The 22,490-nt window shown below is 39.4% G+C and overlaps 2 protein-coding genes across 7 annotated transcripts in view; one reads left to right on the forward strand and one right to left on the reverse strand.

The window, feature by feature from the left end:
• The window catches only part of LOC135172649 (A disintegrin and metalloproteinase with thrombospondin motifs like), a 48,473-nt gene extending 48,071 nt beyond the window's left edge, over window positions 1-402 (forward strand). For all 4 annotated transcript variants that reach the window (XM_064138859.1, XM_064138850.1, XM_064138870.1 and 1 more), the window contains one exon: window positions 42-402. In XM_064138859.1, coding sequence (XP_063994929.1) covers window positions 42-327 — 286 coding nt within the window. In that variant the 3' untranslated portion in view covers window positions 328-402. The remainder of the gene's footprint in view (window positions 1-41) is intronic.
• Window positions 1-22,490, reverse strand: part of LOC135172628 (SAM and SH3 domain-containing protein 1-like) — a 160,677-nt gene that overhangs the window by 27,453 nt on the left and 110,734 nt on the right. For all 3 annotated transcript variants that reach the window (XM_064138804.1, XM_064138824.1, XM_064138814.1), the window contains exons 2-4: window positions 12,396-12,584; window positions 11,585-11,742; window positions 9,264-9,310 (exon numbers count right to left, since the gene is read on the reverse strand). In XM_064138804.1, the coding sequence (XP_063994874.1) occupies window positions 9,264-9,310; window positions 11,585-11,742; window positions 12,396-12,584 (394 nt within the window). The remainder of the gene's footprint in view (window positions 1-9,263; window positions 9,311-11,584; window positions 11,743-12,395; window positions 12,585-22,490) is intronic.

Here is a 22,490-nt window from a genome sequence, read left to right on the forward strand (position 1 = left end):
ATTCGATCGAATGCAATCTCATCACACTTTCATTTGAATAGTAAAAATCCAGTTTGTCTGTACAACAACCCCATCCAGAGAAGTGTCCTGCCACGGTATCTCCCTGGAAAGTTCATGGATGCAGACGCACAGTGTATGAAATTTGTCGGGACCAAAGCATGTACCGTTGACTACAGAATATGTGGAAGATTAGGTTGTGTCATTGAAGGAGATGACAAATTCTGTACACAAATACTAGGCGGTGCTGCTGATGGCACAAGCTGTGGACCTGATCACATTTGCTTACATGGACGATGTATTGAGGAATCAAGCATTTGGCAACATTAGTAGCTCTATTGTGATTTTAGATTGATTTGCATGATCATAAATGGATTGGAACATGTGTTTCCAACTGTAAAGGGACATTTTTCGTGAATTTATATTTATTTATGGCACAGATTTAGGTTCAACCCATCATGAGATTACCCGAATCATCCATCGAGATTTACTCTTGAATCGCTGAACCATAAGACCCAGAATAAACCATCAGAGTGAATTCAGCAGGCCGAATGTTGATATCATCAATCTCATAAATAATCAAATAAATTGGGGTTACCCACGACATCACTATCCATTAACGGGCAATAGCAGTCGCCGTTAGTCTACCCTGCGGACTGACCCGTCACTATAGTGTATTACCGTTTCATGCATCCGTTTATTAGCAGCGACAATAACGTTGTACCCTAATTAGCGGGCGCTTCGTACACAACGGTGTAAGAGAGAAGGGTAAAATGGAATCCAACGCATGACTGCAGATCACGTCCACAGCTCCATACATATAGTTTGAGGGTAAATTAACATATTTACACGTTTCGGAATTCAGATACTGCAATTCTATTATCGCCCAAATGTGTGGATATTCGTGCGTCAATTTCATTTTTTCAAGTAAATGGAGTTTAAATGAAATGAAAAGTATTTCACTGGAGAAGTAGCCAGAGTACTTGGAGATCCTTATAGATCTTCACTCCACTTCGTAATTTTTGCCCCAAACCTCTTGAAAAGGAAGGCTAAAACGTCTTTATGTGAGACACTATTTCTTCGAGTCCAATAAAATGCAGTACTTTCCTATAAATAATGTAGAAATTTCTTAAAGTACCTGGAAAGTCTCCCAGAATATAGGGAGCACGATAAATGCAGCATCCCAGGGGTATCGACTAGTCGACAGACTAATATAAATCATTTGAAGATATAAAACCGCAAAGGATAATATCTGTTTACTATTTGCAGCTCGTTTTTCCTCGTTACATGGAAGTCTTTTTTACGACAAACCATAAACAGATTAATTCATCGCGTGGCTGATGAAAAAAAAAAACCGCCGTCTACGGCCACTAAACAACACAGATATCACAGAACACATCTGACTTCAACATAAGTGTTTAATGTTCATATGGATTATTACTTTTGTGTGCACAAAATACGAGTCTCTCATTTTTCTCATGACTCGTATATGCAACAAGAGAAAAACTGACACTGTCATACACATGTGCATTTTAACACACGAATGCAGTTCTGGAGATGTTATCTGAGAGTATGAGAGATATCGCATTGAAACGAGTTGTTGGAAGCACATCAGATGGATTTACGCATACGATATAAAAAAAGGAAAAGGGAAAAAAATATAGGGAAACGAGGAGGAGCGAGCGAGACCCGTCACGTTGTTGACGTGACGAGTTATCGGGTCGGTGAGGTCATTCCTCGAAGGAGGCACGCGATCTTTGTATGCAAACACGCATGGGTGAATAAATTCAAGAATTTAATTATTGGACTGTGTGAATGAATTTTGATGGATAATTGAGGGGTATCCGGAGTAGAAATGCGAACTAATATTATTAGCATCGACATTTGCAACCACAATTACATATCTCTTGGTTAATCAATCATAATACATATGAATGGATGTCAATGAATAGTAATTAACAATGAAGAACTACTGTTTATGTGATCGGCAATGACACTTGAGTCTTTTAGAATAATTATCGATTTACAACTTGTTTTTATTTTTTAACAAGACAAGAGATAGAAGAAACTTCGGTCCTCAACGACCATTCATTTCTCGACCAATTTTTCGACATTTTTCCCATAGTTTTTACGACAGGATTTTTAATGGCAGGGCGCATTCCACAGCGGCGCGAGAGATAGAAGATGAAAAACGTCCCGAAAGTGGCGACCGAAAAAAAAATATATATATGAGAGTGAACGAGCGCCTGGGAAAGAATACAGAGGACTCTCCAGGGACGTTCGGAATTTTCGTTCGCGTAATATCGAAAATATATTGGCTGGCTGTAACCACAAGTCATGTTCAATCGAATGAATCGTATGAAAAAAAAATAAACTTGCTTTTCAGTCCGTCGAATGCGCAGAGGCCTCGATATCCGGGAAGAATATATGGCACAGGCGATGCCAGACAACGAATTCAAGGGTATGGCGCATCACCGGAGGGAGAGAGAAAAATAACAGCCAACGAAATTGTTTTAGGTATGAGAATTCGAGGAAAATGAGAAAAGTTTGAAATTAAGATGTACGATTTTTCGACTGAATTCGATTGTCAAGGGTAATATATGATTTATTGAGCGAAAGAAACCAAGGAAATTAGGAAAACTCTACCCCAGAGCAAGAGATGGAGATTTTTCCTCACTGGTAATAAAAAAAATCTATTGAAATTATCGGTAAAACTTGTCGAACGACCTGAAATTCAAAAGTTCAATAAACAGAGTGAAATGCCTTGAGAATTGTGGAATTTATCCGGATTCCTATTCCTGAAATGGTTTACCATGTCTCGCAATCCGTTTCATCGAGAAAAACGGTCTTCTCTTAAAGTTCTTAATCAGAATGCAACACAGTGACAAAAAGAACAAGCGATATGCAGAAACGGCTTAAAAGTGACTTATTCGAAACCCTCGAGGGTGAAATAGATAACGTGATGCAAAAAATCGAGAATTCCGGACCGTTCGCGAACCAAAAGATGAATAAAAATAATCGGGGGAAATTTACCGAACTAAATGCAGTTGGAAAGTTCAATGATCAGCATAAAAAGTCATGAGAAGTAGACTACTTGCGTCCGTGAAACAATTTTATACGGCTCGCAACATGTTTCGTCGTAAAAAACGTATTCCCCTAAAACCTTCAATAAGAATTCAACGCAGTATCAAACAGAATAAGTGATATGCATGGGCGGATAAAAGCGGCAATGCACCACCATCAAAGCATATACGGGGCTAAACTTTGTTACATAACCAGCCAACACCATCTACGATATTTTCCCACCCCCATCAATTTCGAGCAACGCTTGTGTACGTCTGCACATGTATCGCTCCGATGTTTTTACTCTCGCTTCGATACGCCTCCTCTTGTGATATTTTTTTTTCTCCCCAACCTTTTAACGTTTTTCCTTTCTCATCCTCTGGCTTGTTTGCCGCGACAGCTTTTTCTTGCCACAACCACGTTTATATACACCATTGCGACAGAAAATACGAAAAATTATCCAATTCCAGGTACTGGAGCTCTGGCTTCTAGTTTTTTCTTTCACTTTCGTTCTTTTTCCTCCTAAAATGCATCCACGACTGGGAAGCAGTATTTTTTTAGTCTCCTATTGCTCTCAGCAAAATTACGATCCACGCTTTCCACCCTTCTCTTATATTAGAGAGAAAAGTTCGTTTGAATTGAGTTATTCGAGGCTTTTTATGTATCTCAGCAATTTTTTATCGAATAAATTTAGCACTCGTTTCAGAAATTTGCGGCTACTCGAGAAATTTTAATGAATTAATGATTTGTAGACTGATTTTGTCCAAAGTACATTTGCAACATCGCCTGTTATCAATTCAGGATCTTCGAAATACACATGATAATTGAAATAAAAATCAAATATTCCAGCCGAGGGGGTTGGAACCTGAACGTTCAACAAGAGACTGGAATTCCTAAAACACTGCGCCAATTTCCAATCAACTTTATTGCAAGAAAGCTGTATTTATGCCGGCAAAATTAATGCGTCGAGTAATTTACTTCTGACCACCAGGTGAGCCCTCATCGTAATTTTCTCGTCCCTCCTCTATACCCTGAAAGCGGGCCTTTTTTCAGGAGAGCGGATAAATGAAAGCACGATATTGCCCTTAAAAAGTTATTAAACACGACGATCGCCTGAGGACCTTTCACCCAGCTCTCCAGTTACCTTCTTGAAGAAGTTGTAATGTGCTTTTGAAATGACTCCGCTCTCCTTTCTTCTTCGTCAACGGTTAAAAGTTCATGCAAATGACAGTTCTTTTTTCATAAACAAAAGGTGAATTTTTACGTTGAGACATCATTTCATTACAAAATACACAGCAGGTAATCCACCTCATTACATTTTGGTTTTACACTCGCTAAAATTGTGATCGATGTGGTGATTTGAGAGGAGAACGAGGCACTTGATGAGATACTCTTGATAAAATTGTCCAACATTTATAACAATGCATAGGCATTTACTACACCGATATAATTGAAATTAAACAGATACTAATTACGAGCAGATGATGCTAATTCAAGACGATAAATTACGACAGGGAAATTATGGGTCTGAGTAATTCGGGGGGAAGAAAATCCGCCGATTCGCAAGAAACAAATGATGTCAATGTAGAAAAATGTCAAAAACTTTCTTCAAGACGTTGTTATGTGCTTATGAAAATTCTCTCCCTTGTTCATTAAGAATAAAATTATTCCAGACGTCGATTTTCATACTGGAGCGTTATTTCATTAAAATTCTCCCAAAAAATAACTGTCTCATGAACGTAAGATATTATGAATAAACTTTTCAACATTACCAACGATATATAAACATTTACTACTCAGAAACAATGGGAAGGAAGGAGTTAGTAGTTTACACTGCCCCGAGGTTAGTCGCCAAAAGCTATAAAGTTGTTTGAAAAAAACGTGTACTGGGTCATGTGAAGGTGTGCAAAGCCGGTGTAGTGTCATGGACGGGCGGACTCACTTCCGGGCTGAATGTCTCTCGTCAAGAGCACCTCGACACATCCAGGATGGGGGTGAAGTTTCATCATTGTCTATTCTTCCCTATTTGTCACGCCTCTGCAACAGTGGCGGTAGATGTACGCACGTTACTATGGCAACCCGCCAAGAGCGATAGCTCCCTCTCATGTTCTTGTTGTGTGAGTTTTTTCACTACCTTTCCACTTTTTGTGTCACAGTCCCACTCTTTATCCACCATATACTGTCAACCTTTTCCAGTCGAGATGCATTCCGTCTAAGCCAAAAGGTTCACGGCTACACATGTATATTTCTGTGTACCACTTGGGTAACTAGGCAGGCGCGAATGATAGACATTTTTTATCTTCCTCTAAGTGTAACTGAGCGTTTATGAAAAATGGGAAGAAGATGATGGGCAATGCGGAAGAGACTATCAAGGATTCCTCCAAGTTGATGAGAATTTTGATTTCACATCCTGTTAAATGAGAATCAGCGATTTAATTAGTCTTCAGTGCTGGTGCAAATTTGTTCAATAGTGAGGCTCTGTGACAGCTCGATTGATCCTGATCAGAGGATCTCTACAAATTGTAGTTTTCTATGAAGGATAAATTTTAAATATTGATTATTGTTTAGAAGCGTATAGGCATGTGACACGAAACCTTCACACATTCCAAGTTCGTATTGTGGACAATAGATTAGAAGAGACTACTTCCTTCGAATGTAACGAACTCAAAACTAATTTTCTGGCACGAGGGACCCACATTAAGCTTAAATTTTTTTTATTATTTGGTTGTATAAACTAATCCAAACTAAAGTAGTTAATGGTCAGGTTATGGTATTACCTGACCCTTGGTTTCAAATGGGACTTTATGGCATGGCCTAAGTGAATGACGCATGCAGCCAACATTTCTTTTACAATATGTCCTAGAGGACGAGCTTTGAAATTTTACACTATTTCATAACTATTGCTTCAAATGCCACGATACTGAAAATATAACATCATTACCTGTACACATACAGGGTCCCAACAATTATGAGCATTGCAGATTACGTTACGCAATGGGCATAACGATGACTTTTTCATACGAAATTACAATCTTTGAAGAACTTTAGAAAATGCAGCTTTTTTCGTATGAACTAGATTTTATCTCAGCCAACATCACACATTTACATATGTGCTTCTTTGCGTACCACTTGAGTAACGGTGAAGGCGTGAATGGTGGACACTTTGTGTTTGCCTTTGAGTGCATCTGCACGTCTGCGAAGAATGGACAGAGGATCCGACAACGTGGAGGAGAAGACGAAACTTTTGTTGCGTGTCAAACACGCGAAATAGATTTTTTATTTGGTAGTTTCCATTCCCGTTTTCCTTAGTACAATTTAAATTTCTACCTTGAGCAAATTCTCCACTAAATTCATCCAAAACTTAAAAATTTCAGGCGCATTCCTTAGAGTCTAATAAAGCTATAGAATTCTTTCGAATGTTTTCGGAATATTCTCCATTTTATCTTTCAGTACTTTTTTCTTTAAGAATTTTCATCGTTTTATTAAAATAACGATTGAGATTAATACATTGGCGGGATAAAAGCAATAGTGGCCTACGCACATATGACTAATGATTCTACCTGAGACGGTACATCTTCGAAAAACAAGAAATTGCATCGGATGGAAGAGCAAAAAACTTTCTACCGAATGTAAGAGCGTGACAGAAGAATAGTGTCTGTTGATCGATCAATGGTGATATCGTCAGTACCCAGACGGAGAATATGCTAAATAGGGTGCAATTAAACGTACACCATTTGCATGGAGGGTATTGTTTAATGTGGCCATCCGCCTACCAAACAAGAGATTGGCCGATTGATGAGGCGCTGATATTGTTCTGCATACCGACATTTTCAGTTCAATGACCCGCAATACTTGGAGACGATTCACAATCTGATGTTGCCTATTTGTCTCGACTATTGTCATAAAAAAAGTCAAGCACTTCCTGCTGAGAAATCCAGACACAACGGAATTGGAATTGTACTACAAATTGCCGCCAGATAGATCGGATATATCTTACCTCGGAACGAATCAACCGAATGAATTTATCGACCTTGCCAAATAACAACTTCGTTATCGAAATTTCAGCTTCAACAGCAGCACAACTAATCGATAAAATGAAGATGACAGTGAGCATGTGACTGGAGATTTTCCAGCTTGGAACGTAAATCAAGAAGAACGCCAACTTTATTTTGAGACCTGTGATCCCAAATTCAGACAGTTCCAAATCTCTAAATGATTCATCTCAAATGATATGAAAGTCGTTAGCAGCAGGACCGAAGAAGAAATTGGCGTATGAAGCAGTATACTTGGACCGGCTATTACCCCGTACAAGACACATACAAAGGGTGTGTGATCCTCTTTGTGTTACCGGATCGAATAACCGGATAACTTGGAAATTGGTGAAGTGGAAGTCAAAGTTACCTGGAATGTCACGTGAGTGATAAATAAATTTCAATAAAAGATACGAATTCGAAATGCTCTTGTGATTTCAGAAGTTGAACCATGTGATAAGATTCGCACGAGTCTTCATGAATATATTGATGGTTCAAAGAAAGTGGGTACATTGGTGAGGTAAAATATACTGGAACCATGTCGCACACGCGATTGAATAGACTACAGCCCTCCAGCTTTGTTGTGCAGACGTAACAATCGTCGAAGAGGTGTATAACCAGGAGATGCACAAATACAATGAACTTGAGGAGGTGGTAGCTGTAATTCTGCAGCAATTGGTACAGTAACAGATCCAGGTATAAGCACATCGTGTGTACAGGGTGCAGAGAACGTGAGGATAAATGCATTCTACCGGCATCTCCCAGTTTGATTCAAGGGAGAGAGACAACACTGGCTGACGGAGACGATGTGAACAAGAGAGGGGTGACCGTGGGGTACAAGGGAAAGGGCAAGAGGGGATGGTTAAAGTGCAGAGAGACAGCATAGTCGAGGAGATGCGGAATGGTACGGTTAGTGCATAGACTGTGAGCTGATTCCCATTGTAGATGATGTATGCACTCACGGATATATTTGGTTGAGTAAGCATGAGTGTTGGTGTTGCTAACAAGTGCTAAGTGCTGGAATAGCATCTAGGGCACCTCTTACATTGAATTACTGAATATATATGGAAGTGCTGTGCTCTTAAACTGATTAGTGATTCAATCTTCAATCATGATGAATTGAAGATTCTTGATTAAGGAAAACCTGTCATCGGAGAAGCCTTTTGAAATCTAAATTTACGTTGTTTATTGTATTGGGTACTTTCCACCTCGAGTACAATATTACAAAAGCCTTGTTTTATTTATAATGTGTAATCTCACATGAATTTTACAAGATTGGGATAAAGTTGATGAGAAGCTGTTAATTCTGACTCTTCCTCTCTTGAAAACCTCCATGTTTCGACATGAATTGCGATAGATGAAAAGACACCAACAAAATTTACTAAAATCCAGTTAGATTTTTATCGAACGCCCCAACGGGCACTGCGGAGATGAGGAGCTCCGAATTGAAATGCTTCAGGATATGTTTTCCAAGAGGAAGTGCGTCAAAAAGCACCGCTGCCTCACTATCCCCGTCTATCTCTCCCTCTCTAGCCACAACTGGGAGTTGCGATCTCAATTGCGTATTCATAAAGGCACAGTTGGGAAAGGATACGGAAGGGTGGGAGAGGAGGGGGTTAGGTCATAGCCTCAAGGTTCAAGGGGATAGTGGATCGCGGACGGAAGGATTCGGCAGGAATGAAATATCAACGCCGAGGTCTTTTTCGCTTGTACCGGTCCTTTTATATCTGTCGAGCAGCCCCTCGTGCTTGTCGATATCAACGTTCAAGAGAATTTTTTGTCAATACTTTGGACTATTTCAATTTTTCACGATTCACCACAGCATTTTTTATCATCCCTCAGTCCTTTCACTTTGCAATAAAAAAAGATGGCGCGAATATTGCGAGCTGTTGCACATACATGTCTATATCGTGTTACGATTGCATGGGGGTTCGTAGATTTTTTTCCTTCCGGCAGATGAATCAATCTTTTTTGGTGTTCTTTATTGTTGACATTCAATTTGAATAATTTATTTCAGCGGAAAAAGTAACTTCTATCTTAGGATTTCAACGATCTATGATTAAGATTTTTTCAATCTCATTGTAAAATCGAAATTTCATAAAACTATAAATGATCTCTCTTATTTCTAATTCTTTATCTATATTCTATCTAAAAATTGGAATGAAAACTTACCGTTAGGAGGAAATTCATAGAAGAATGCTGATCTCGGGCTCAGGCAACTGAAAGACAAAAAATATGACAGGGATAAAAAAACGCAGTTCCATTGAAATTGTGCATGTTAACATTAATTTTATAAAACTATCATAATAGAACGTTTGGATATAATGACCGATCTGGGGCAGTGATAGTGGAAAATTTGAGTATCGACGGCTCGTTATTGGGACACTCAATATCCAGCTTTAGTGAGGGGAGAATAGCCGGAACGATATCGTAAACGTTATGTACTTATACATAGTCGATGAAGTAATTCTGGTTGATGGAATGAACTGCATGGAAACTTGGTAGCCGTTTGGGTTTAATACAGGCATTACTGATTCGGTTGGGTGACGATGATAACAGCTCGCTTACTGCTTCGTTGTTATCGATGGTGATCGATGCTTTTCTAAGTGTGGAGTTATTGAAATTGATGGAAAATTACCTATAGAATTAATAGGTCAATATTTATTAGCTGTATGAAAAAATCATTGACCATTTAAACTATTCAATTTATATTGATGCAATAACTCTGTGGACTTGAATCATAAATTTTTTACTATTATTGAAATTAATTATTTCCATTTCAGCCAATAATGAATAAATTCAACTGCTTTCAGTTATTAAAAACAAACTAAGACGCATTTCGAACATCTAAAAATTACTATTGAATAACCAATCACATCTCAATATACCTAAGATGTCTCTTTAATTCAAACAATTAAGCAAAAGTTGAGAATAATCCGAGATGAACGATTTTCGGGTATTTGTTGATGTCTTCGTGGCTATCAAAATATTCCAAGAATAATGTACACAAGTAGGAAGCATCAAAGCGTAAGGACCCAGTGGTTGAGAATTTCTAATAGATGTCTCAGCTGTACACAATTCCAATACAGTGGTCTACAACTAACCGCATACTAATGGAATCCTTTGAGGAAAAGCTAACATCTCAATGATGGAGCGCTTGAGTGATGTGCACTCACTTCATTGCGATTAGAGACGATTGCCTCGAGTGCTGCATGTTCAAGTGGTTTCATGATCAATTGGACTCCACCTGAGACTGTATTTTGATACAATACATTGGACGAGAGTTTTGTCTTTCTCCACAACTGAAAAAAAAACTTCCTTCAAATTGTCTCGTCAATATCCGTGAAATATAGGACTCGAAATCATGATGATGAAGTGATTCACAAGCACCACTTCGCTGACACATTGATCACCAGCATTGATAGTATCAAAACATCACCGACAAGTGGGCATCAATACGACTATTCGATGCTTTGACGTCATCCGTTCACCCAGTAGCGATAACACAGTGCATATAGAATGATCCCCGAGTTTAATCAAAATCCCGTAGTCTACTGTGCTGAACAGTTACGAAATCCCAGCATTTACCGAATCAACTCAGAACAATAGGTACCTCTCTGTCTGTGTAATTAATTGTATTCTGACGATTGTTGCGCCACATACATAACATACGATATGGTTTCTACTCCAGTGAGTGAGATCGACGACATCGAGGTTTGTCTTTTACCCACTCAGCTCAAATCTCCGTCATCGGTTGGATACACAAAATCTATTTACCAATGTTCTCAGTATGTAGGCAGTATACTAGAAGGAGAGAATTACCTGGGGTTTGGTGTACGTGTTCTACTTGAAATATCTACCCAGGTCGAGCTGTAAATTTCCAACTGGTTCAACTATCCCCACAGTACAGTGGTAATGCAAGGATTCAGTGATTGATGGATGTGTGTATTGACAAGTCCAGAAACGGTGTAAGAGATGAAGATTATGTTTATAAGGAAGGTTAATGATAAGCTAATGCTGAGACTCCAGAAACAACGATCAGGGAAATTATGTCAGTTGAGTTGACGATGTAAGGTCCTGTTGATTATGCTCCCGCTCCTTGGGAGGGTTGTTGAAACGGTTACTGCTTTAATTAACCTTTAAGTATGATAGGAAGGGTAGAGAACACTGCAGATGGTGTTACGGGATCGTTACCAGGAAATGGGTAATTATATATAATAAACTCACGCCTTCTTCCCTCTTTCCAAATACAGGGAAACTATCTTTGAGTAACTCAACACTCTAGTGTTTTCGTTATTATTGGAGCAATGTGAGTGTTGGAAATGGCTGCTAATTTTCCGGTCAAATGATGTAGTAAATATTCATTTTGAAGGGCCGTTGTATCGTGTGCTCATTAATTTGGGAGTATTCAGATATCGGAGAGATGGGCTACATATTGTGTTAATGGGGAAGTAGTGGAAATGGAATGTAGCTAGACAGGCTCATGTATTTACCTTTGGTATGTTTGATGATGGCCAGTGAGACCAATGGTGGGGTTTTGAGTGGCAAGAGCGAGTTTCTGCTGCCTCTGTTGAAGCATTTGGCGACCAAAAACACCATATCCAAAGCCATATATTTCGTCTTCTTCCTTGTCACTCAGGCAACTTGAAGGCTGGAACATTAAAAGGAAATTTGTGGAAATTACATCTTTCTAGTTATAGTCAGTGAGTGTTAACTACTTCTGATGCTGGGAATAGATGGGACGGGTTTTCAAATACTTATCGAGGGGTACTTAAGATAGATTGCAACACCAGTCGATAACAGACTAATGATTGTAAACTCGATTAGTCGCGGGGTGCAGGTCCATCGCTAGTAGCAAAATGACCCCGACAATAAACGTTGTCAACACCAGGAAATTAATACGACAGAACTTTAATCATTGTTAATCTTTTTACATACGACCCTTCAGATATCTTCGCAATTAAATTTCTTGTTTTTCTGATGGGCTTGATTAAATCAAAGTTATAATGAGGCAATGAGGAGTATTATTTTGGACGTGATGAGAACATAATTACATGTGAAACCAAAAATCGTTCTCAAGTCTGGCCTTCATTATGTCAGAGCCAAAAATTTTAAGACGAAAAACGTATATCAGTTCCTACATTATTGCATAGGAATGAGAAGGCTCTTCCAGAATACCCAAAATATCCCTGTGAAACAGATAGAAGTTGTCTGAAAGGTATCGTTACTTCTCCTTTTCATTCTTTCCTCCTTTTCCCTCACAATTTCGTGCTATGTAAAAGATGAGACAGAAATGTTGCTTACCGAGTATTTTCCGGGTACGTAAATGGGTTGCGAATGACTGGTTGTGAGCTGAGTGTTAGGTATTCGCGGTGAGGCATTTGTTTCACGGCGTCGGAGCTCCTCGAGGGGCTCCAGGACATCACCGTAATGCGTTCTGAAGAGGTCTGCGTACCTTGATGCCAGTCCCTCCAAGTATCCCTGCTCACCCTCCTGTAAAGATAAAAGAATAAAATGAAATTGAATCAGTCTATACGTTTCTAGTGATAAGGCTGATCAATAGATATTTTTCTTGTTAAAATCGACAATCACTGGCAGTTATGTAATTCAATGATTGAATAACATTTGGAGATAATGATGGCCTCATTTTACCTCATCTAAAGGTGAGTATTGATCGTTGTCACGTTCACGCTATCCTCTCGTTTCAATCGCATTATGCAATAATGATGCACTCGAATATTCATTCAAATTCGCGAGCGTTGTTTTGCGTTAATTATGAAATTATCACTCTAATAATGAAATATTCACTGCGAATATCTTCCGTTATGCTCTTCTACCTTTCCAATGACATCGTCAAGGGTAGTGGAAGAAAAATGATGGCAGAGAGGAAATGAAAAGTCACAACAAAAAAAATACCTTACAATTCACTTCACCGTCCTTTATTCTTACGTAAAAGAAAAATCTACCATTTCAATTTCCCTGGCTTCTTCTCCGAGTATCAGAGTATATCCAGAATACTCCGTTCAGACTTTAAACACAAATAAATGATGAATAAAAAAAATAATGGTCCAGTGATGGAATAAGATGGGATCATCTTGACTTGACAATTTCCGACTATTTCTATGTGTTTACGATTATGTATACCATTTATTCTAATGCCATTTTTTCACTTGAGAGAAATAATAAAAACGTGACGTAAAACTCGTACTATATTGCAGTGAATATGATATTGCCGTAGTATGGAGGGCTTTGTTGGTGAAGCGAGTGGTGGAAGTGTCACATTAATATTTCAGGATTTCCACTTGTACACTTGTGCAGTCCCAAACCCAACAGGAGGACCTCGAAAAAGGCGGGGGGAAAGTGGGGTTTGGGGTGGACGGAGTGGGGTGAACTAGACTGTAGCCTCTTTTATGGGGTTTTGGACTTTGCATGAGCTGCACCGTTTTCGTATTTACACTTTAAGCACCTCCCGTTTCCTTCTATTCTAAATGCATTCGGACAGGGTTGTAGTAGCCGGTTGCTCTTTAAAACCCGTTGGTAAATGTTTGGATATTCTTGAAGAAATTGTTTATATTGAGAATAGATTTGTCAATGAATTAACATTTGATGGCTAAAGATTCCCACCAATGGGACTTTCCCATCCTGATGAGTGTAATTGAGATCATGTTAATCGCAACAATCGAGAGGATGTCGTTAATCATGATAAGAATTAGGATGATAATCGTGATATGTTAAACGCTTTTCCTCTCTTCTACAATCTTTACAACGATGGATTAATCGTTAACATAGTTGCCAGGATTGCGAAAAAGATATCGTAATTTGAAATCTTCAAACCTCATTTATAGAAGAAAAAAATGTGAACGTTTACGGTGATTTTCTTTAATGACCCAATTCGATCAGTCCCACGCCATAGACAGATTTCATTATCTCTACCGTGCCACCTAATTCCCCATAATTACATATTATTTTATATAGTGAAGATCTTGAGTATATCATGGCAAATGCTTCTCACTTCTCTGGACCGGGTCTAATAGGCAAATGCATAAAAAAGTATCACCACTCCCTTTTCACCCAGAGGAGGCAGTAGCCAAGTTAAGGTATGTGAAGGATAGTACGGTATGTATAGCGCCCGTGAGAGATCTTCATTACGATAATCTTTCAGTATGAAATTCTCAAGTCGTTTTAGTGAGACGTTAAGGAAGGCATCGGTGAATGCTAGAGCTGTAGGTAAAAGTGAACAGAACGAGGTCTTACCCGAGTACTCCTCATCTTATCGTACGATCCCGTTGGCTATTAATTAGAATTCCAATCTTTCGATTTAATATGCCTTTGGAGTTTTCAAGCTGAGAATATTCCAACCCCCTTCATTCTCTATCACAAAGTGAACATAACCACCTCGTTTCATTCTGTATTCATTGAATGACGACCTTTGATGAAACATGAAACTTTTGAAAAGGAATATTGAAATGAAAAAAAAAAATCACAAAAATACCTGACGCCAAATAATTCGATATTAAAATTTTTCATTAAGAATTTCTCTTTTACACCTCAACAAATTCATCGTTAATTTCTTTGAGAGAATAAAAAGTAACGTGAGGAAGTTATTCTCAGTCTTGAAAAATTCCTTTATGAGGCTATAATCGTGAGAAACTTATCTTCCATTAAACCTTGAGAAATGAAGAAAATAATTCTCTTAAAGGTTGAAAAACTTTTGTTTCAAAACTCAACCATCTTGACGCTAATGATATCGTGATGAAGATGAGGATTTTTAACCTCGAGTAATAATTTTGTACTCGTGTTTGGTTTTTTATTACTTTCATCATGAGGATGTTCTTTAAGTACTTGAATAATTATCCGTGAGGATCAACGTAGATGAAATTGAGCTCTCAGTTGATCAATTTCAATGCTTCATTGTTATGCTCTGCCATGAATTCAAGCTCTTTTCACGATACAATTCATCAGACAATGAGCAACTTTATTGTGATTTATTTTTATCTCCAAAGTTTCTCTCCTTTTGCAAACGCGATAGCAGCCATATCAACGTCAACTTATCCTTCCACTATTTCCTTCACATTTCCCGTTGATCCGTGAAAAGAGTTTCTGGATGAAAATGGAGGAAGGTATTGGCAGGAATTGAAGTGCATAATTGAAAAGTGAGGATTCAGTTCAATCAAATTGATTTTTAACGTTGAAAAACCTTATCAAGTTATTTTCGAAACGGTTAATTTTTCACATCTTTAGGAAATCAGAATGAGATATACTTGACAGACATCAATGAAGATTGGCCCAATTGTTCTATTCCAGAGACAATTTATCTCATTTAGGTCTCAAATATTTTATGTATTTCCACAGCCTGCGAGTTCGGCTTCATTTGGAAAATCGATTTCAACGATACGCTGTATCACATCAAACATAATGTGAATCCCCCCTCACTTCCATCTCCTGATTACCTCCCCCGAACGTCTGCAGAGACGTGCAAAAAATATGTACAACTTCTTCAACATCTGAAAGGACCATTGAATCAATGTCAGCCAGTTGAGTTCCTCATTATGAAAAAAAATAATAATCATAGAAGTGAAAAGAAAAATGAATAAGCACCGCGGGGAGAATGTCGATGGGTGGATGAAAGAGAGAAAGCTTGAAAAGCCGTGGTAACAAAAAAAAAATGAAGAAAAAAACGCGAAAAACTTGAGGCCGTTTTTTTAACGCTCCACTTAATACAACCTCCTTGGGATCTCTATAGACATGGTGTGCAAGGCACCACTCCAAGGTGCGAACAAGTGGGTGTCTCGTGATAATTGGTCAGACGGTGGATGGGTTTATAAGGACGAGGAAATGATTTTCGGGTGGTCCTCTCCAAGGGGCGTTGCACCAATGTCCTCTCGGTCATTAGTGTACCTGAAGAGGTGCTGTACAATGAAGAATCAGGGTATTGTAGGATTCTGGGGGAGAATTGAGAAGGAAAAGGAAGAACAATCACCGGACTAAAAAGAGGCTTCATTTTATGGCTTCGATCGCAAGTGGAAATTTTTTATGTTTTAAAAGTGTATTGAGACTTCTGATATTTTTGAAAATACCTAGTTGAGAAAATTGGAAAAAGATGATAGGTTAATTATCTGATGTTTATTATCAGTTAAATTTATCCTGATAATTTTCCCTCTAACGGCACAGTATTTTCCATTTGTATCAGGATAAAATTCCTCTCGTCAGGAATCGAACCCGTATCGCCCAGATACACACCTGGGATTGATTTCACTTTTATGAATCCAACCATGTAACACTATTTTCCTCGTATTTACAATTGCTCCTATGAATTCCTCACGTCGCCGCTAGGAAGACAATTAAACACATCGTTAATCCACCAGCTGGATGGCGGTGTGTTTCATGACGCACATTATAAAAAACTCGAAAACAACCGGAAAAGGGGGGAGGGGAAACTAATGCGAGCTATCACGGTAATGGCTGTTCCTGAGTGAAACCCTATTTTCCCGTGTCTGCATGCTGCCTTCAGTCTTCATTTTTTCGTCACCTCATTCCCTTCCGTCTATTTTTTTTTTTTCGGAGATTTTTGGAAGTTGGAATGTCTCGTCGACAAGCACACCAGAACAACGAACAACTCCCACCAGATGAGGGAGATAGAATGTGCAAAGGGGGGAAAGGTCGACGTCACGTGGGGGCAAAGGGTAAGGATTAATGTGCATCAGACCGAGACACGAGAGGTATGTCGCGGTACTTTACCCCTTTCAGCCGACTCCACAGGATTTTCGTTGGACTGAGGGCTGAAGTTGAAAAGGAGAGGGACAGAAGGGGAAGGGGAATAGACTTTGAGAGCAGTCGCCTTAATCTCTGCTTGTCCAAGCCGACCTTCTCAACGCCCTGACGAGACCTCCACGTGGTCGTATACCCCATCCTCTTGAGACACTTCACTTCCGTTCCTTTTGTCTCAAGAAATTCTTTTTCGCTTTTCACCCCACTCCTTTCAACACTTTTTGCTTAATTTATTTTGCAACTCCATCATTAAGAGATTCTTTCTCCATCCGCTCAGCAATATTTTCGGCCAAAAAAAGATGCCAAAATTTTTTTTCGGGAATATCGGTAACAAAGGGACTACTTCGCAGGTCGAGTGTTGGGTGTCAAGAGACATCGTGCAACACTCGAATGGCTTTCGTTACCTTGGTATCATTATGCGATACACCGTGAGGAGTGGGAAAAAAAAAGTTGGTGTATTGTCAGTTTAGCGTGTTCTCATTTTAACACATCTGAAAAAGAAGCACAAAACGTAAAACAGCGATTGTATATGGCTGGGACTAGTAGAAAAAGAGTGAGAGGAAAAACGAATAGAATGGAAATTTTTAACGGCTGGGTATTCCCGCGTGTCGCATGAAACGCGTACAACGGAAGTCTGCGAGCATTGTTCTTGTCAAAGAGCCGCACGGGTATCTGTGTAATCCAACTCATCCTCCCTTACCCTCCTCAACATATCACCACAATACCCTCGCCGATGTTCCAGCATGCTAGACGGCAATCCGGAAATTAATGCAAAGTAAAAGCCTCGGCCCATTTCACTCCGGGCGTGGTGCACGATCAGACGTCGCCGCTTTTCTCTTTTCATTGTGCCAACGTCTTCAGAATTTTTCGTCAGGCGGTGGTAAAATAAAATAAAAGGGTAGAGTGGAAAGAAAAAAAAATAGGTGGGTGCGAGGGGACATGTCTTTGGGGACTTTTCAATTTTTTCTGGGGATTTCTTCCTACCGAAAACACGAGGGTTCTCCAAAATTTGGTGGAAGCGCTAACGTTCGCGCAGATTCTTTTATTATTTCTCATGGTACAGCTGAGATTGGCCACTCTGGCGATGACAAGTCGTTTCTTTTGTTTAATAGGACTCCTGAGACATCGAGCGGTCGTTCATTCTGCCTGACTTGGCTCGAGTCTCTCATGAATTCTTTGAGAAGATGGTGAGGTAAAAAGCTTCAATATATCCACTACCCCCTTTGATAGAAAAGTTAAATACTTTTTCTTAGTTTTTTCCTCCCAAGTTCATGACCCCAATGGCATGTCCTCTAGATAAAGATTCGGAGAAATATCCAGCCATTAGATCCAGCTCGTTGAGTAAGACGTCAAGTTGAGCTTTAAATCATTCTTTTATGAGTAGAAAACAGATGTAGCTCTATATTCAACTCGAATTTTATCGAAGGCCCCAAATTTAGTTTTCACTCTCTACAAATCAAAATAAAAACGAATCAGCAAAAATCTCATTCATAACTAATTAACTTTCACAAGTTCCATATCTCCCTCTATTTCATTAACTAAGGAACATCCATAAATTTCGTCGAATGGCAAAAAAAGCCCAAGCCCTCTATTCCAATAAAAACACATGACTCAGTCATACGGAATTTCGAAGATTAAAACAGCTCGCGAGAAAATTGAATTCCCCGATCAGCAATAGCGAATATTACCCGAGAAATTCATCTCGTCCCTTATTTTCCTCTTTAGGAAACTGGTATTGCTTTCTCATCGAAATTTAATTTCTCCTCAAAGAGAAGGTTAGGGTCGATGGGGTGCGGCTTCTGAATTCCGAAAGGGGGGAGGAAGTTGATTAACTTAATTATTCAGACGTTAGCTGACACATCTGACAGCCACTGAAACGGTGACTTAATTTGAAATGACGAGGGTGAATGAAAAATATTCACAGGACATTGTTTTGGGGCTGGTGCAACGCTTTCATTGTAATATGCAAAGTGCGAAAATTTACGTGACACAGAGAGAGAGAGAGAGAGATGGATGCCAGCGACTGTGGGCCAATCAAACAATGGTAAAGTGGAGTGAAGTATGTATGGTGGAAAAAAAAGGTGGAATAGTGAAGGGAGATCCGTAGTTTTACATTTCTAAAACGTGAATCAACGGACGGTAAGTATAGGCACGGGGTCCAATTGTGCAAAGCCAACCACAATGGAGAATCCGAGTATGATGCCGGCAGCATCAAAGCCACTGTGGGTGACACACAATGGGAACTATCGCAGTGGTATATGGATGTTGGGTGGAGTTGTCGTTATTGCGACCATTTTAAATGTGCCAAAAAAAAGGGATTGTATTATGCAGCATCGAAATACATGAAACAAAAAGCGCGATGAGGAGTTGGGGGAGGGTGGTGGCTGGGGGGGGGGGAGAGAGTACTTGATGGCTGTGTTGCATCTAGTTGCATGGCTGGGTGTTGGAGCGAATGCTTTGCATAGATGATTATTCATCTGGCGGTTTTCATGGGAATGGAATACATTCATCACGCTCTTTAATTCAAAAGGTCTCTTCAGGTGAGAGTTATATGTTTTAGTTAGTAGATAGCCACTTGATTCCAGTCGAATTGATACTTGAGCCAATTAAGAATTATGGAGAGACGCATCCTGAGATAAGTTTGTACACTGGAAAAAATAAAGATTTTTGTGAACTACATTTTTACGCATATCGAGAAGAGCTCGGCTTGAGAAGTTTCAAGGGAGAGGACAAAGTTCCGTGAGGAAATGTTCTTATTTTAACGGCGAGGAAAATAGTTTGATGCCAAGAAAGCGATTTCTCGTGACAAGTCAAATGGAATTAATGGATTTAATGTGCTTTTAATCTCACTGGGAGAATATTTTAACGGAAAAAAATCTTGAATTAATTTGAAAACCTGTTTACATGATACGGGCCAGTTCCCCCTAATCATTTGAAAAAATAGATTTGAAATGTCGTTGAACAGCGGCGTGAGTTTGTTTGCGTGAGATGTTATGCACTCGGCAATTCTTAAGCCATAAATTCCGTGATACAAATAACGACATTCTTCTCGAAAGACTTCTGTCCCCCTCCTCCCGGTGTACTCGATATGATGCATATCCACGCATATCAAATGAAATTCCGCGACGCGATTCAAATTTTTTTTCCTGCCCAGATCCAGTTTTGGCTTACGTTCCAATTCTTTTCGTGACGTTGCTCTCCTTGTTCCCCATCACTTCCACATATTTCATAACGCCAAGAATGAGGAATTCCCAATTATTCTTCTCCTCATTTTAGGGACAGGAACAGATGGAAGACGTGGGAGGGGGAGACGGGGAGGTGGGGGATCTATCTTTCCCACAGATGATAAGAATACCTGAGGGCCTCTTTTTTTCACAACGTGAGAACAAAAGATATGATAAAAACATGGAAAAAGCACATGCCACTAGCACTTCATCTGCATCTGTACTCTCACTCCGGTGTTAAAGCCGGGTTATCAGTTCCATTCTCGAAATTGACACTGTTTAATTCCTATCTCAAGCATTTTCGTTAGTTTCCCTAGTTTCTATTGCTCCTCCTCTCAACCCTTTTTTTTTTTGTTTTCATTGTCGCTTTGTAATCTCTGGGACCTGAGCTCAAAGTGATCGACCGCGCACTAGGGAAATAATGAGGGAAAACTCGTGCCCAGACGCCGTCTCATTAAAGATGGTTCATCCACCTTTCGAGTTTGCAATTTTAATTAGTAGAAAAAAAAGCCGATCCGTGCGTTCACATCGCGTCCTCAACTGCCTCCACTTCTTTCCCTCTTTTCCATCGCCCTCCTTCCACCGTCCGTTATCTTTACATACTTTATTTCACTTGAATTTCTCCTTTTTTTTGCACACTCGTACTCTTTTGCAACACTTGAAATGAGATAGCGTAATCTTAACATTTCATAACGGTTGCATTAAGGCTGATCGATGCACGAGCTTGCCGGGAATCGCTGTGGATAGCTACTATAGAGGGATCCCTATTTGAGGATTTCCAACTAGCTCATTAGCATATTCATACAATTAGGAGAGAATATCCGATGTTCAGATGACTCTGTATTTTCTGCAGCAGGTGAGTTCTTGTATATGTTTTCAATTATTTTTAATGAAGCGGGTTGATTGGGGGAAAAATATCTGGCGATGATGCCGCAGCATGGAACTGCGAAGCAAATACTTGTTTTTCGTTGAAGCGTTAATTTGGAATATTAGGGACCTAAATATGGCCCATTAGTTAGCTTAGTTATGATGACTTAAAACAAGAGGATTTTTTTCTTCCCAAAGTAACAGTTTCGGGGGAAAGAGTTGTTGTAATGTTTTCAAGTTCAATTGACTAAATTTATGATCTTGTGCTGCAGGTCAACACATCTGATGATTATTAAGTCATTAGTGATTTATGGAAGTTGATATCGAGCGTTCGTATTTTCACGTGAAGCCGATCTAATTGAATGTTTCATTATATGTGTCACCTCTATCTCAGTGATTATCCACGGGCACGAACGGACCTGCAGTGATTCGTATGTTCGGAGCATTTTCCGATGGAATAGTCAGACCACGTTGTGCTTCTGTGGCTTTGTAGACCACACAACATCGACACTTGCCACAACGTGTCAACATTTCTCAGTACGTGACTTTTTGGCTGCATTCGTGTCGCGTCTGTACCAATCTCAGGAGCTCGGAAGTTGTGTCATGGATTGGTGTTATTTATTTCACGGGGTTAAGTAGCAATTGAACCACTAGCAAATTTTCTTTCGTACGACGTGCTGGTTGACGTTATCGTTGACCATTATTTACTGTAGTGGGTCCAATTATCCGTCGATGAAATAACAGGCTTATTTTTCGACTTCATATTTGAAATGTCATATCTTCCCGACTGATTTTCATTTTTTCTTCATCCACGGAACAAAAATGTTGAAAACCAAGCAGCGAAGACAATGATATATTCAGTATTTTTCGGCCACGTTTCATCCACATAATTAATGAACCTGTGGGGAACTTAATTTTAGAAACTAATCAATTTTAAGTTACGTCAATTGGAACCCACATTCAAATGAGATCATTATTCTGAAAGCAATGTGTGAAAAAAACATGATTTTTCACGTTTTGCGTTTGATGAGTATTTGCAATATTTATTTCTCAATCCCTTGGAGTGAACCCATGTAAAATTCACTACTGAATTAAAAAATTTTCAACGATATTTCGTTTCATTATCCCCACACTAATCCGCCCTCCTCCTCATCGCCATCTATTTGTCACCAAAAAACATTTGTTTCGTGAGTAAATATTCCGTAATACCATATTCACACGTGAATATAACCTTGACTGAGAATAATACATGCTATAGCTGGTACAACAACAATTCCCAGCTTGTTTGATGAGCAAAATGAATGAGTGAAGTATAGGGTGAGTAAGGGAAAGCCGGGGTACGGCGGGATGAATGAGCTTGGTCACGTGCGGCACGTCTCTCGTATATGGCCAGCGCGTGTGAATATACATAACTGGCGGCGTGAAGGGACGAAGGGTGGGGCAGGAGGGGCAAGAAAGGTGAATAAAACGGCAGTAGAAAAGTCCGGGTAAGCTCAGGCACACAATGCACTGGTGTTATCGGAGTAAATTCAACAATATT

Source organism: Diachasmimorpha longicaudata, chromosome 1 (assembly GCF_034640455.1).
Source record: "Diachasmimorpha longicaudata isolate KC_UGA_2023 chromosome 1, iyDiaLong2, whole genome shotgun sequence".
Taxonomy (NCBI): domain Eukaryota; kingdom Metazoa; phylum Arthropoda; class Insecta; order Hymenoptera; family Braconidae; genus Diachasmimorpha; species Diachasmimorpha longicaudata.